A 14,137-nucleotide genomic window follows, 5' to 3' on the forward strand; every position below is an offset into this window, starting at 1 on the left:
CTCTTCTTGCCTTTTTCCCTCAACAACGTGAGCTCTGCTTCAGTGTTGAGATGAAGACAGGAGCCATGACTGGGTGTTGGGGTGGTGTGTACATGTTAGGGGGCAGCTGTGACAAGGGCCAGGCTCTGCCCTCAGGACCTGTGGTCTGGGTGGGGGGTGGGGCACCTGCCTGGTTTTTTAGGACATTTAGTGCTGACACTGGGGAGGTCCTGGGAAAGCAGAACAAGTTGGTCACCCCGTCTAGTCACGACAGTAAGGGGATGTATCTTGTGGCGTTTGATGGTAACAAGGTGCTGATGGGAAGGGAGGGAGTTTGTAATAAGATGTCTTCTGCTTACCTCGTGAGATAAAAGATCCTCAATCTCGGAAGGGAAGAATTCTAAGGGATGATTTCTTCCCAGGCCCTCTTTCTGTGACTGAAACACAGAGTAGAGAGGTGACGTGCTTGTCCATGTTCGTGCAGTGTGGAGAGCAGAGCTGGGCCGTCACTTAGTGCTCTCGTCCTTCCCTGAGAATTATGCTGCTGCCTCTGCCCCGTCTTTTTTATCCCATCCACCCTACGCCTCTCTGCTCACCAGACTCCTATAGGTCAGGTGTGGGGAAGCAGGAGGCTGAAGGGAGGTGGCATGCGATGGAGACAGAGGGGTACAGTGGTGAGCTGCCGGGGGCCCTGGGGGTCTCCCAGGAGAGAAGAGAAAAATGATGTGAGGAAGTCAGCACGCTGGCCCTGGAGGGATCGCTTCATTACAGGGTAGAAAACTGACAAATTCTGGAGACTGAATGTTGTGGGTTGGGGCCATCGAGGCAGGGGAAGGGAGGGCAGGAGAGCACGAGGCTGCCCTGGGAGAGCACCTGACTCTCCTCCAAAGCGAAGAGGTTCATAAGAAAAAGGAACATTCTAGTATCGGGGCATGTGCGTAAGATACAGGTCGTAGGTCACATAAGCAGACCTGTTACCTTTATGTTGTTCCAAAACCATTCCCTGAGCACCTACTATGTGCCAGACCGTGGCGTGAGGTTGGGAGACAGCACACTCCCGAGACAAAGCCCGTGCTCTCGGGGAGCTGCATTATCCTGGAGGGAGACAGGCAATAAACAAGTGTGAATGTGATGCTGCATAGTGGGTGTTCAGTTATGTTCAAAAGAGTTTCCCTATGAAAACTTCATGTTCACAAGTCTTTCATGTGAAAATCATCATCACCAGGGTTATAAAACAAATATGACGTTTTGATTCTGCTTGGAGAAAGATCATCATCAGGAGACCAGCTTATGGAGACTGGTGCCACAAACCATCATGGCCGTTACTGGGGGAGATTAAAATTGGCCTCCTCAAAAGGGGGAGAGACTGGGTAGTTACAACCAGAATTAAGATGGGAAGACAAATACGTGTGGGAACAACATGGAGACCTGGATAGGGAGGCCCTGAGAGGTCAGAGGAGATCACTGGGAAAGTGTAGAGAGACACCGGGAAGCAGTCTTTATTGCTGGTGTTTAGAGGGGAGGACAGTGAACTTGTACCTATATGTTGACCTTTTGGGAAGCTGCCCATTATACTTACGTGAGAGGAGAATAAAGACCATGTGCTTATTTGTTTGAGCACGTGTGATATTGCTTTTTTTTTTTTTTTTTTGTTTTTGTAGAGACAGAGTCTCACTTTATGGTCCTCAGTAGAGTGCTGTGGCCTCACACAGCTCACAGCAACCTCCAACTCCTGGGCTTAAGCGATTCTCTTGCCTCAGCCTCCTGAGTAGCTGGGACTACGGGCGCCCGCCACAACGCCCGGCTATCTTTTGGTTGCAGTTTGATCGGGGCCGGGTTTGAACCCGCCACCCTCGGTATATGGGGCTGGCGCCTTACCGCCCAATATTGCTTTTTAAATGCAGTTAGCAAGCCGTGTGTGGGTGAATGTGTGTTAATATTAGTCTATAGGTTTCTGTGCCCAGATGCTGGTACCAGCTAGAATAATTATTTGACTGTCAACCATAAATATTTTCATTGGTGTCACAAAAATTGTATTCATAGCAGCAAAAAAAAGGGATCTGATGAGCTTAAGAAGTTATTCCAGTTGTTCTCCCTTATTAAAATTTCCCCCACTCCTTTTCTAGCTCCGTCATTTCACTGCGGTTAAATAAGCTGGTTTCCTCTCTCGGGCCACAGCACTGTCCCCTCAGCCCTCCAGGACATGGGGGTGACTCACTGTTGTGTGCCTTCCTGACCACCCCTTCCAGAACAGCTGCCATCATGCTGTCCTCTTACGCTGAGCTGCTTTTCATCTTAGCACATGTATGAAAGTCACACCATAAACTCCATGAGGACAGGAACTTTGTTGGCTTCCTGCTCTGCCCTCATTGCCTACAATAGTACCTGGCTGATGGAAGCAGCTCAGTAAGTATTTATTCCACTAAATTCAAGAATGAATGAATTCTACACCAATCTGTGAACTTGATGGTTTTATTAAAATTCCAAGTATGAGGTGGATTTGGGAAAAGGCTCAAGCCTTTCTGCCACCCCCCTCTGGTGAGAGAGGAGAGCTGGAAATAGAATGGGAGAAGTTTCTGTAAATTTCTGGTAACCATAGAGACGGTGATTTTAGTTTATTAATCTCGCACTCTTAAGCAGGCTGGGGCCCCTTGGTGATTTCTCCAAATTGCTCAGTGCTGGTTATCCCGCAGCCTTCCTCATTAAGGAAGAGCAGACCCATTCCCATCCTGCAGCACTTTAATTACTGACAAGGAGAAGCCCCGTGCTATTATGCTCATGATTGCATGTTCTAACTCTGCTGCACCTTCCATTTTGGAGCAAAGGCATATGGTCACCAGCTCGGAACCCTTGGAGCTTGCAGGGGTAGATGGTAGGTGTGGGCAGCCTCCTCTCCAAGGCCTGGGACAGGGCCGTAATTCCTGGCCTGTCCTTTTATTCAGCCATAGTGAAGATGGGAGCTCAGTGCTGCTGGAACAGCATTTAGTTTCAAACAGGGAAGGGCACCGGCAGTGGTTTCCTACCCACAAAGGCTACACTCGCAGAGCAAGGATTGCCCTTGGGAATCACATCTTATTGTCTGGTCTCTTGTGGGGTCTGCTTTCAGCACTGTGAGCTCCTCTTCATATGAGGAATGGCATACAGTCTTTCTGAGTTTGCCTCAAGTTCTTTACATAAGAGATCTCCAAAAGGGCTTCAGGGTTTCAGTGGAGCTAGGAGCAAATAGGCCACTAAGGGGCTGTCTCTTCCAGGGTCATTTCTCCTTCAGGAGGGGACTCTGGTGCAGCTGTCAGAAGACCAGTTTGTCCTGGCAGCAGACTCACAGTGCATCTATAGATGGGGACTCAAACACTTCGTGCTTTGGTGTCCTCACCTGTGATATGGGGTTGGACTTGCCCTTTCCCATAGTCACTGGTGTTGAGACTGACTAGCTCCAGCCTGGACAGAAATGTCTCCTGTACTCCTCGAAGGTCCGGCCTCACCTGGGCATTGGTTGCCATTTTGGAAATGCTAAGACTTTACTTAGGTTGCATTTTCCACCCCACTGGATTTAGCGGCATTGAGTGCTTCTTCCAGTGACGCCCTCCGGGTGCTCACGTTCAGCTGGATTGGTCACTGTGGGGCAGACTGGCTCCAGTGTTTGTGGGACTTCTTCCTCACACTCAGGGCATAGCTTAAGTGGATCAAAGGGGAGGCCTCGGGCGGCATCTAGACTCCTGAGTGCAGGTGAAAGGTGGAGCCAAGACAAGGGGTGGGTCTGTGCCTGGATAACTCCAGACGGGCTTCTGATAGACCTAAGATCTTGTCCACTCCTTCCAGGTGCCGCAACCTCTCGTTCCCCGACAGCCTGCCGGAGGTGAGCATCGTGTTCATCTTCGTCAATGAAGCCCTCTCGGTGCTGCTGCGCTCCATCCACTCGGCCATCGAGCGCACGCCCCCACACCTGCTCAAGGAGATCATCCTGGTGGACGACAACAGCAGTAACGGTGAGTGTCCCTGGGCCCGGCCCTGCCCCCGCGCTGCTACCCGTGTGCACAGAGTTCTTATTTTCTCCAGGCTCTCTGTAGCTTCCCTTTCCCAGGGCTGTCACCTCAGAGATGAGAAATTCACAGTGGCCACTGCTTTGGAAAGTTTACTACCGTGCATGTACCCTCTCTGCACCACAGAGGGGCCTGGTCCTTAGGCTCCTCCGCACTGGCTGGCCCCTCTCTCCTCCTACATTCCCGTGCAATATGATAAGTGGAAGGCCTTGACTTCCACCTTCTCCATGAACGCAGTGAACATTTCCAGTGACTCCTTTCTGTGAAGTATCATGTCACTAGGTGGCGGTCCTTGGCCTCTGCCTGGAAGATTGTGCATGGGGTTGTCTTAGCAGTGTTGGGGATGGTGGGGAGGGGCTGGTGGCTCAGCTGGTGGTGGAGCATGAAGAGGTGTTGACAGTAGGGATGGTAGTGGATGGGTAACCCAACAATGGCAACAGAGCAGTTGCACGTCTAGCTTCTGCTGGTTCCCCAGCTCCCTGCTCCATCTGTCCCCAGCAAGGCTCTGGGTGGCCTGCACACACCTGGTTAAAGCCGTTACCTGACTGAGTCCCCTTGTCCAATTACTAAAAACTACCTCTCTCCCCGTGCACCTTCCTTGGCCTCTGATTCTCCCCACCCCCAAGCACCATGCCCACAATATTCTCTAAAGTTGAAGACCATGTTTTGAGACAGTCAGAAAACCAGTGTTCTTGATAGGACCATGTATATGAATGCCTCTGCTGATGTGTGATTTCAAAGTAGCCTGCTGGATCTCTGTATCCCAGAGCCACTGAGCTTGTGTTATCTTTTGAGCCTTCTCTGGTGTCTGGTAGTAAATTTCCCAGTGAATCGGTTGCTGTAATGAGAAGTTCAGATGGCAATTTGCGATTTGTTATCAATTAAAGCTGAACCATATCAGATAATGGAATGTATTTAATCTCAAAAAGCAAATTTTCATTTTCATTCTGTCATCATGTAGTAAGCAGTGCAGAGCAGTGCTGCGGTGGGGATTCAGAGGTCCCTACAGGGTGGTGGTCAGCTCGCTCGGCTCTTGTTGTTCCAGGAAGGAAGGAAATAGCGTCAGGCATGGCGGCAAACAGGCCACAGTGTTTATAGGAGGGAGGCAGGAGGGGACCCAGCACCCACCTCTGATGGCTGCCTGCTCCCACCCAGCTGGACACCAGACAGCCTGCCCAGCCTGCCCCCATTCCACTCGGCTGACCCCCTTGCTGCTTATAGTGTAAGGATGCATGGGAGGGGGAACCGTCCTTCAAAGATAAGTATGTCCCCAAGCAAGAGCCATTCCTGGGCCCATCCAGCTGCACATCCTCAGGCCATCTTGGAGACTTTCATTTCCTCCTGGTGGTGACACCCTCCCCATGTCTTAAGGATGACGTTTTGTCTCTAAGCCATACAAGAAAATCTGATAGTGAGTTTGAGAAATTTAGATAAAGAAAGTGAGTCAGATAGAGAGGATTTCATATCATTAAAGAGTTTGGACTTTAGTTTGTAAGTGACAGTGAGCATGGAAAGCTTTTGGTTAAAGGGGAATGATGGGGACAGAGCTGGGCAGTGGAGAGCTTGGCTGTACTTTATGATACTGGCTGGGGAGAGGGGGCATCTTGAAGAAGGGAAATGGATGAGGCTATTGCAGCAGCCCAGAACAGATGAGAAGTTAGGGATCTGGAGTGCTGGCATGTGGGTGTGGGCACTGAGGGCAAGAAGTAGGCCTGTGAGATGCCAGGAAAAGAGCACCCACTGGACCTCTGGACTGAGAGGCCATGGGCAGGTGCCAAAAGAGGGCGGGCAAGTGATGACTCAGAGGAGGGTGGTGTGTTCTCCTGGAAGAGGCGGCAGGAAGAGCAGCACCTTGGTGCAGGAGTCCTTTGTCCGGGATGCCGATGAGAATTCCCTGGGGGAGCTTTTGAAGCCAAAGGTCTAGGGCAGTGATTTTCAGCTGGTGTGTGTGTGAGAGGATCTTAGGTGTGCTGAGAAGATAAAGATCATTAATTAAATTATTTTTGAAAGAAGTTCAAAGTATAGTAAGTATATTCTTTTTTTTACTCTTTTTGTTTTGATCAACATAATTTAAGTATGCTGTGGAAGCTTAACTATAGGTTCAAGTGTGCCATGAGATAAAAAAGGTTGAAAAACACTGCTCTAGGGGGTTGCAATGATGGTATGGTCAAGAATCTCGGTCACGGTGGCGGTGGGATGTACACAAGCTCTCCATGCACGTGCAGGCGACTGCCTGTCTCCAGAGAGAGCAGAGCAAGCTCTGTGGCTTGCAGCAACGCCAGTGGCCTGCTTTTCACACTGTGCTCTGGTTGTGTAATATGTTACCACTGTGGGAGGCTGGATGAAGGGTGCATGGGAGCTTCATATATGTTTTTGTGAATATATTTTCTTCAACACATTGAGTTGATACAAAAACAAAACAAAACCAAAAAGCTCTCCCAGAAGGTTCTAATTTAGTAAGTTCAAAGTAGAGTCTAGACATCACTGCTTTAAAAGGCATTCTTAATGATTCACGCTCTGGTAGGGAATCTTTAGTTTAATGAGTAATATGTAGCTTCCTTTCTGTACATGTCAAGTTTCCAGGGTGTGGTGTGAAGGGAAAGAACTTTGACTGAAGCCTGAAGACTGCTGTGGATATGACCATGGAAAAGTCCCCCACCCCCTTGGGATCTATTTCTCCCTCTGTGAAATGGGGATGATAACCCACCTTGCCTGCTTCCCCTGCCCACAGCTATGACCTGTGTGCCTGAGAATGGACCTTGCGCAGTATTACCTCCCAGCACCCCCTTCCAGGAGCCCGGCACACAGCCAACCAACTGCATGACACAAAACGTGCGCACAGGGGTTTGGAGTCTTGTGCCTGGAGTTATTCAAGCCATTGACTAAGAAAGAAGGACTTCAAAGAGGAGAAGGGAGGACAAAAAAGAGAAGCTTAAGAGAATACTGAGTGTAAAATATGTAGGAGTCAGAAGGCAGAGGGGGAGAGGCAGAGGAAGAACGGTCAGGAGAATCTGAAGACATCAGTCCCCATGGATCAAGAGGATTCCAGGAATAGAGGTGTCTACTGTCATGACCCCACAGACAGGTGGAAGGACAGGAGTCTGAGAAGGAGCCTCTGCATTTGGAAGATAGGAATCATAGAAACCTCAGGGAGAAGCTTTAGTGGAATGTTGAGGATAAGTGATGAAGCCAGATAAAGATGAAGAGCCGGGAGAGAGGGGAGATTTTTATGTCAGGGATTTTGACTGTGGAAGAGAATCACAAGCTCAGGCAGGAACTGGAGCAATGTCTTCCAAAAATAAAAATAAAAAATTACCATAATCTGCAGCAAGGAATACATTTACATTATGACCCAGGATGACACAACCACTCACAACCATTACACACACACGCGCGATGGAAAAAGAACTTTAAAAAAGAAATACCCAAGCAGTGTGCAAAGCACTCTGCTATTTGTTGTTATATTTCATCCCATGCTATCAGTTCTATTATATTATATTTTATTCTATTTCTCTCCTTTTTTTTTTTATTAAGGCTATTTTGGAGACCCTGAGTGCATATGAGAATCACTTGGAGAACTTTTAAGAAATTGGGCCAAGGCCTTACCTCTGGGTATTTAATGGTATTTAATCTAGTGATTTCATGTAGGCCAAGGTGGGTAGCTGGGCCTCTGAGGAGGAAGAAGAAGATGAGCACAGAAGCAAGATTATCTCTGGGCAGAAAGGGCTCATCTTTCTCCCACTCAGAGGGCTAGAAGAGGCAGTGAGAGTGCCGTGACGGCCAGCACAGCCACGGGCTCAGTCCCAGCAGCCTGTGGCAGGTGGGTATGCAAACATGGTGGGAAGGGATCTGTCGCTGCCTAGAGGAGCCCTGCGTGAAACGGGGCTCCCTGAGACCAGCCTGAGCTGAATTCTGGAGAGGGGAGCGCTCCTAGAGGAAGTGCTTGCCACCGGCCTTAGGACACAGCTGAAAGTCCCTCTGCCGGGCTCAGACCCACTGGGAGGAAAGCGGCAGTGGCCAGACCCCATGCAGGTGGCATTTGGGGGGCTACTTCTCTTGGGCTTTCACGCATTCCAAGTTAGCTCCATTCAACAGACGCTTCTGGAGTCCCTAGCCTAGGCCAAGGCCCAGAAGACCATGATGGATCCACTCTAGTCTCTATCATCACAGAGGTCTGTGAATAAATCCAAAATAGGGAAGAAAGGTCATAGGACTTGGTTTCCGGTCTCAGTTTTGCCACTTCCTGCCCACCAGGTGCTCAGGCGTTGGTTTTCTTACGTGCCGTGGGGACAGAGGGCTCACAGAGTCACCATGGAAAATGCGAAGTAATAGGAGCAGCGTGCTCAGGGTGCCCTGAGCATGAGCTAAAAGGACAGTGATAAAAGTAACACCAGCAACCGTAATGATAACAACAACGGCTGCCATGAAGCCACTGTTAAAAAGCAGTGTGTTCTGGTGGGAAGAGTGCAGAATTGGGCAATCGGCCAGTTTTTTTCATTCTAGCTCTTTCTAGCTTCCTGCTAGCTGTGTGTTCTTAACCTCCGCGAACCCTATTTTCCTTATCTACAAAATTGAGATGTATAATTCCTACCTCAGGGATTGTGAGGAGGCTCGAATGAGATAACACACGATGGAAGAGATGTTGGTGTTTAAGACTCTAAATTACCAGAGTGCAGAGCTGTCTCAGCGTCTTCCTTACTAAGCCTTCCTTTCCTGGCATCTGTCACAGATTCTGCTGTGGCTGCTGGTGCCTCGTCTCCCCTCAGACCCTCCTCAGCCACATCTGAGCTCTGGAGTCAGGCCTGTGCTTGCTCACACACAGGGAAGAGGTGGTCAGTCCTCTCTAGATGACTAGCATTTTCTCGGAGGCCAGGGGCTGAAGGCTCTGCATGTGGTCCTCGTGCTAGAGTCCCTGTCCCTGTCCTCTGCCTCCTTAGTGACTTCCTAAGCAAGCTCCACTTTTCTGGGGGCTGGCTCCTAGGCACCATGCTAACTCTACTGCCGCCTTCTCAAACTTTCATGTTTGAGCTTGATTCAAAGTATGGAGGTTCGTAGCTGGCACACTCCTCGGTCAGGACCTTAGCCCTTGCTGCTTCCTTCTGCTTGAGTGCTCTTACCTGCCGCCCACCCACACCTGCACAACTCTCTCTTTTGCCTCTTTAAGCCTCCCCTCAAATGCTACTTCTCACTAGGGCTGTCATTGAACCGCCCCACTTAAGTGGCAGCTCTCCTCCCTGTCACTCCTCACCGGCCCTTCTTTTCGTGCGTATGTCCTCCGGCCATCTGACAGACTGAACACGCTTGTTTACTCTCCCTGAGTTATTTATATCTTTCCCTCTACCAGTGTGTAAGTTCCATAAAGACAGAGGCGTTTGTCTTGTCCTCTGCTGTATTTTCAGCACCTAGAATAGTGCCTGATACTTGTAGATGTTCAATAAATATCGATTCAGTGGCAGAACACATGCATTTTGAGTCTGAGCGAGGCCAGGAACGTGCATGTTAACGAGTCTCCCTCAGCCGTCTGATTCTCTGGAGCACTGTTCTCACTGTTGTCCCCCATCTGTGCTGCAGCTGAGGGGGCTGGGACTACTGCCTCCTCCTCAGGTCCCCCGGGTACCCGCGGGCAGTGGCAGGCACTGCTGGGTGGAGTGTTTCTCCCGGAGGTGGGGCCTATGGAACTGCCCTGCTGTGTCCCAGGGAGCCGTCATGAATGTGGGGTGGAGTGCAGGGCAGAAGGGGAGTTTCTCTTGCTGTCACCCTAACCCGGCCTGAACTTGCCTCCTAGCCTTGGAGTCAGACGAGCAACCCTAAACCTCCCCTTCCATGTTCCACACCCTCTCACGCATTCCTGGTATAGCTGCCAGGCCCCGTGTGCTCTGCAGCTTGGAGCCCATGTGTCCCCTCCCAACTTCTCCTCCTGGTTATCTCGGGAAAATGGTGGGAACACAGCTCTGAGCCTCCTGGTTTTAATTACCAAGCTTTTCAGAGAATCCCAGCGGGCCAATGTCTTTAGCTGGGACTGACTGATTCCGCCTCTACAGACTTCAAGAGAGAGGGAAGCACCAGGATTTTCAGCCAATAGAGTCAGCTCTGCCTTTGATTCTTGGCATTCATTTACTTGTTAATTTATTCATTCGTTCCTTCACTTCTTCAGTTCTCCAGCAGATTTTTGATGGCCGTGTACTTTGGATTGAGCACCGGCCCAAGTCTCTTGGGAGCTCATTCATGTGACATAGGTATTCCCATACCTAACACAGAGCAGGTTTCCAGGGGACACAAGCCCTTTCAGGTTTCCTTACTAGAGCCACGCCCACCACAATTCAGCCACCTCCACTTCTGGGAAGAAAAAACCCACCATTTTCTTTGCTGTACTTGGTGTTTCCGTTTCCTTTTTGAACTCGTGTCCTCATTTGGCAAACACAAACATCATGCACCTTTCTTTATTCCATTTGAAATTTCAAAATTAATCTGGATTTTGTGATTAAAAGCACATGGAAGCAATGGTAATATCCAAAATTCTTTTAAGAATGCCATATCCCTGCCCCTGGATATTTCTTTCTGTTCTTGGTTGGCAGTGCCTTGCCCAACCCAAGTCCAGCCTGACACTTGTCCCCTGCTGCTGCTGTTTGCAAACAAGACAATGGCCAGTCCCCAGAACTTCATGCACTTGAAGACTGGGGTTGATTTGCCTCTCTCTGCCAGCCCAGGGATTTCCAGTGCTCATACATCTGGTTGGCACACTGGCTGCGCTTGCTCAGAGCCTTTCACATCTTTTGCCGAGAGAAGGCGTAGAACTGTGTGAGCTTTGAGAAATGGGCAGAGGGGAGCTGTCCCTCCCCTGCCACAGCTTTGGAGGCACAGACAGAGGGTCAAAATCCAACAGAACCCCGAGGTCAGCCAGTTAACCCCCAGCTGGTTCTCAGGAGGAAACTTGGGACCTACACAGGGCAGAAACCCACCGGTGTGCCCCAGTCTGTGTGTGGCACAAGCTGAGCCAGGATCCTACAGCCAGACTCCTCCCTCCCTGCCTAGCCAGTGTCCAGTCTTTCCTGGTGATCTGCATCAGCTGTGGGTATGGGGCCCACAGCCTGATGACCCTGGTTTGGGTAATAGCAGCTCTTAGGCATTTGCTCTGCCTAGCTCTCTTCTGGGGATTAATATCTCCCACTCCTCTTTGCCCAGCTCCAGACTTCAAAGCTCAGCTCTCCTGCCACCGCTTACAGACAGTCTTCTGTCTCTGCCTCCACCCCCCAGCTGGAAGACGAGGCCTCTCTCAATGCTTCCACATACTTGGTGCCTCCCTCCCACACTGTGTTTGCCTGGCTATTGACTCACCAAATTACAGCAAGTAGTTTAGTGCAGATTAGCCAAAGTGACCAGTGTGAGAGGACCCCGGGCCTGGCCACCTCAGTACCCCAACAACCAGCCCAGTGCTGACCTCACAGTGATCACTCAATCAATTCTGTTGATAAAAAGAATAGTCACAATCTCCCCAGGAAGTAGATGTGGTCACTATCATCATTTAATAGATGAGGAAGCTAAGTCTCAGAGAGGTTAAAAAAAGAGTGACCAGGCCCAAGGTCACATAGCTAGGAAGTGGTAGGACAGGAATTCAAACCGGAGTCTGCTGGTCCTGCCACCTGTGTCTTTTCCACTCACCATGCTGCTGAGAGCCTGGAAGGTCCGTGGACACAGGCACCTTCCTCCCTGGCTCTCCCCGGACAGCCATCCAACCACGTTGCTTCCTAGGGAGAGCAGGCCAGAACTGGGTGGCTGCCACATGCTCTGCGATGGTGGGCCTGGGTCCCAGAGTCCCAATGTAGGCTGGCCTCCCTGGTCCTCTTCTTGAGTATAGGTGATGGCTGGGGTCCTAGATCTGCTTTACTGTTGGGGCAGCAGGGGGGCTTGGCAAGAAGGGTTCCCCAGGCTGGCTTCCAGGCACTTGGCTGTACCACCACACAGCTGGCTGCCTCTAGCTAGAGTTTGACTCCCACTTTTCCAGGCCTGGGCCTCGGACAGAGCCCTGTCCAGGCAACCCCAGATCATTGAGTATTTAGTATGTGCCAGAGTTATTCTGAGGCATTTCATACAATCAGTGCCCTGTGAGAGTGGTAAAGCGCCATTATCAATGTCACTTTGTGTAGCAAGGAAACAGGCACAGAGAAGTTAAGGAACATACTCAAAGTCACAGAGAGGTGGCATTTTAACCCAATCTGTCTGGTTGCAGAGCCTGCACCCTTGGGCATTAAACTGGCTGCCTCCAGTGCGCTGTGGGTCTCAGATTCCAAATGACTTGTTTGAAATCTGTCCTCCTGCTTGCCCTCCATCCCCTCTGGAGAGAGAGATGTTAGCAATAGGGCTAGTGAAGTAGGGAACAAAGAAGCAGCTTCAGAGAGGTGTGGCTGCCTCCTGGCCTGAAGCTTTGCCAGAAGCTTTGCCTGGGGTCAATAAGGAGAGATGTGCTACATAGATGCTTCTAGGCTTGTGCCTGGTGAGAGGTGACTGAAGAGTTGGCAGCCAATCTTTACGTGACCTTGTAAGAGCCAGGCAGCTCCTATTGCCTTTGAAATACAGACAAATTGGCATGTCTGTCTGTGTGCATGCGTGTGTGTTCATGATGCTACCTGTATTTGCCTGTGTGTGTGTATGTGAGCACCGTCTGTGCACATGTTTGTTCCATGTTTGTGTGTGTTCATGTATGTGCGTGTCGTGTTGATGCGAGTGCATGTATGTATGTATGTGTGTGCATGCTGTTTTTGAGTGTGTGTTGGTGCAGAGTGTGCTTGTGAATGGATGTGGACCTGTGTGTGTGCGGTTATGCAGTGGTGAGTGCTCCTGGGCTTGTGTGAGCAGTGGCGTTTCAGTCCCCATCAACAGTGGGTTGAGCCTCTTCAAACACCCACTGTTACCTGGAGCCGCCTTCAAAATCCTGATGAATGACAAATAATTGCACAACTGTGAATCATTGTGATTTTTAATCGTTGGTAAGAAAATCACAGTGTAGCGATGAAATAGAATCAGAGCTCCCCAGATTGCTTGCCACCCCACCAGCTGCTGGGTTCCCCTCCACCCTCTGCAAAACCCCCATATCCCTTGGCCCAGAGCCTGCCTAATCATTGTTTAATGTTTCAAAGATGCTGTCCTACACAAGAGACACTCCTTTCAGGCTGTAAAACTACCAACAGCTTTGCATGCAGCTGGAATCATTGCAAAAAAATTTTAAAAGCAGAAAAAAAGAATGGTCCGACAGTATTGTGCTTTATGGAGCTTAAAGAATCCCATCTAGCTAATTGAATTACAACCCAGACTCAGGCAGCTGAAAGGTGTTTACACAGTCAGGCTGTCTGTGGACTGTCAACCTGCTCAGCCAAAGGGTCTTGTCACGTCCCACCCCTATGCCTTTAACCAGGCTGACCCACAAGACCAGCAGCAGGTGCCTAGTACTCTCGAGGTGCTCCAGCCTAGCACTGTGTTCTGCAAGAGTCCTGGTGCTCTTGCCTTTGCTTCTTACTGTCTGGGGTCGCCTCTACCTGCTGTATCATTACCCAGGGCTGCACGTTCCCCATGGGCATGGCCGCAGCTATGTCTCCTCAGGTGGTGTCCAGCAGCACTGTCCTGAGCCATTCCTTAATGTCTTGTAGGACTCTTGAGTTCCTGGCCACTCTGAGTATCAAATGTCTGTCTCTTGCTGCTGACTCAAGCCCTGACCCCAGGCCTTTCTTGACTAGTGACCTGGCAGAAAGGAGGAAGATAGGAAGAAGATATATATCCCTGACAGATTCAACTGTGCCAGTTTCTGACCCTACCTCTGCCACCTGTGCTTCCGCAGGTCATTCCCTTTACCAGAGCACCAAAACCAGGGCACAGGGAGGCTAAAATGTAGTCCACCGTCTTTTATCTGCTAAATCATGCATCCTGGTGTGCACCTGTCTCAGAAGTGCCTTTCTGATTGGGTGGCCCAGAGGGGATGCCTTCCTGTAATGCATGTAAAAGTGCCATATGCTAGGAGTCCAGCCAGTCCTGACCTCTGCAGAGCCTCTGGAGAGCAACAGTCTCTTCTTCCCAGAGAGTGGCTGCCCCTTAATCGAGTTGCTACGGTGTGGGGTGACTTCCCAGCA

At 50.2% G+C, this 14,137-nt stretch overlaps 1 protein-coding gene across 1 annotated transcript in view; it reads left to right on the forward strand.

Annotated features, from left to right (window-relative positions):
* The window catches only part of GALNT18 (polypeptide N-acetylgalactosaminyltransferase 18), a 359,927-nt gene that overhangs the window by 197,585 nt on the left and 148,205 nt on the right, over positions 1 to 14,137 (forward strand). The window contains exon 3 of the mRNA XM_053561579.1: positions 3,799 to 3,965. Within this exon, the coding sequence (XP_053417554.1) occupies positions 3,799 to 3,965 (167 nt within the window). The remainder of the gene's footprint in view (positions 1 to 3,798; positions 3,966 to 14,137) is intronic.

The sequence above is a fragment of the Nycticebus coucang genome, chromosome 14, assembly GCF_027406575.1.
Source record: "Nycticebus coucang isolate mNycCou1 chromosome 14, mNycCou1.pri, whole genome shotgun sequence".
Classification (NCBI taxonomy): Eukaryota; Metazoa; Chordata; class Mammalia; order Primates; family Lorisidae; genus Nycticebus; species Nycticebus coucang.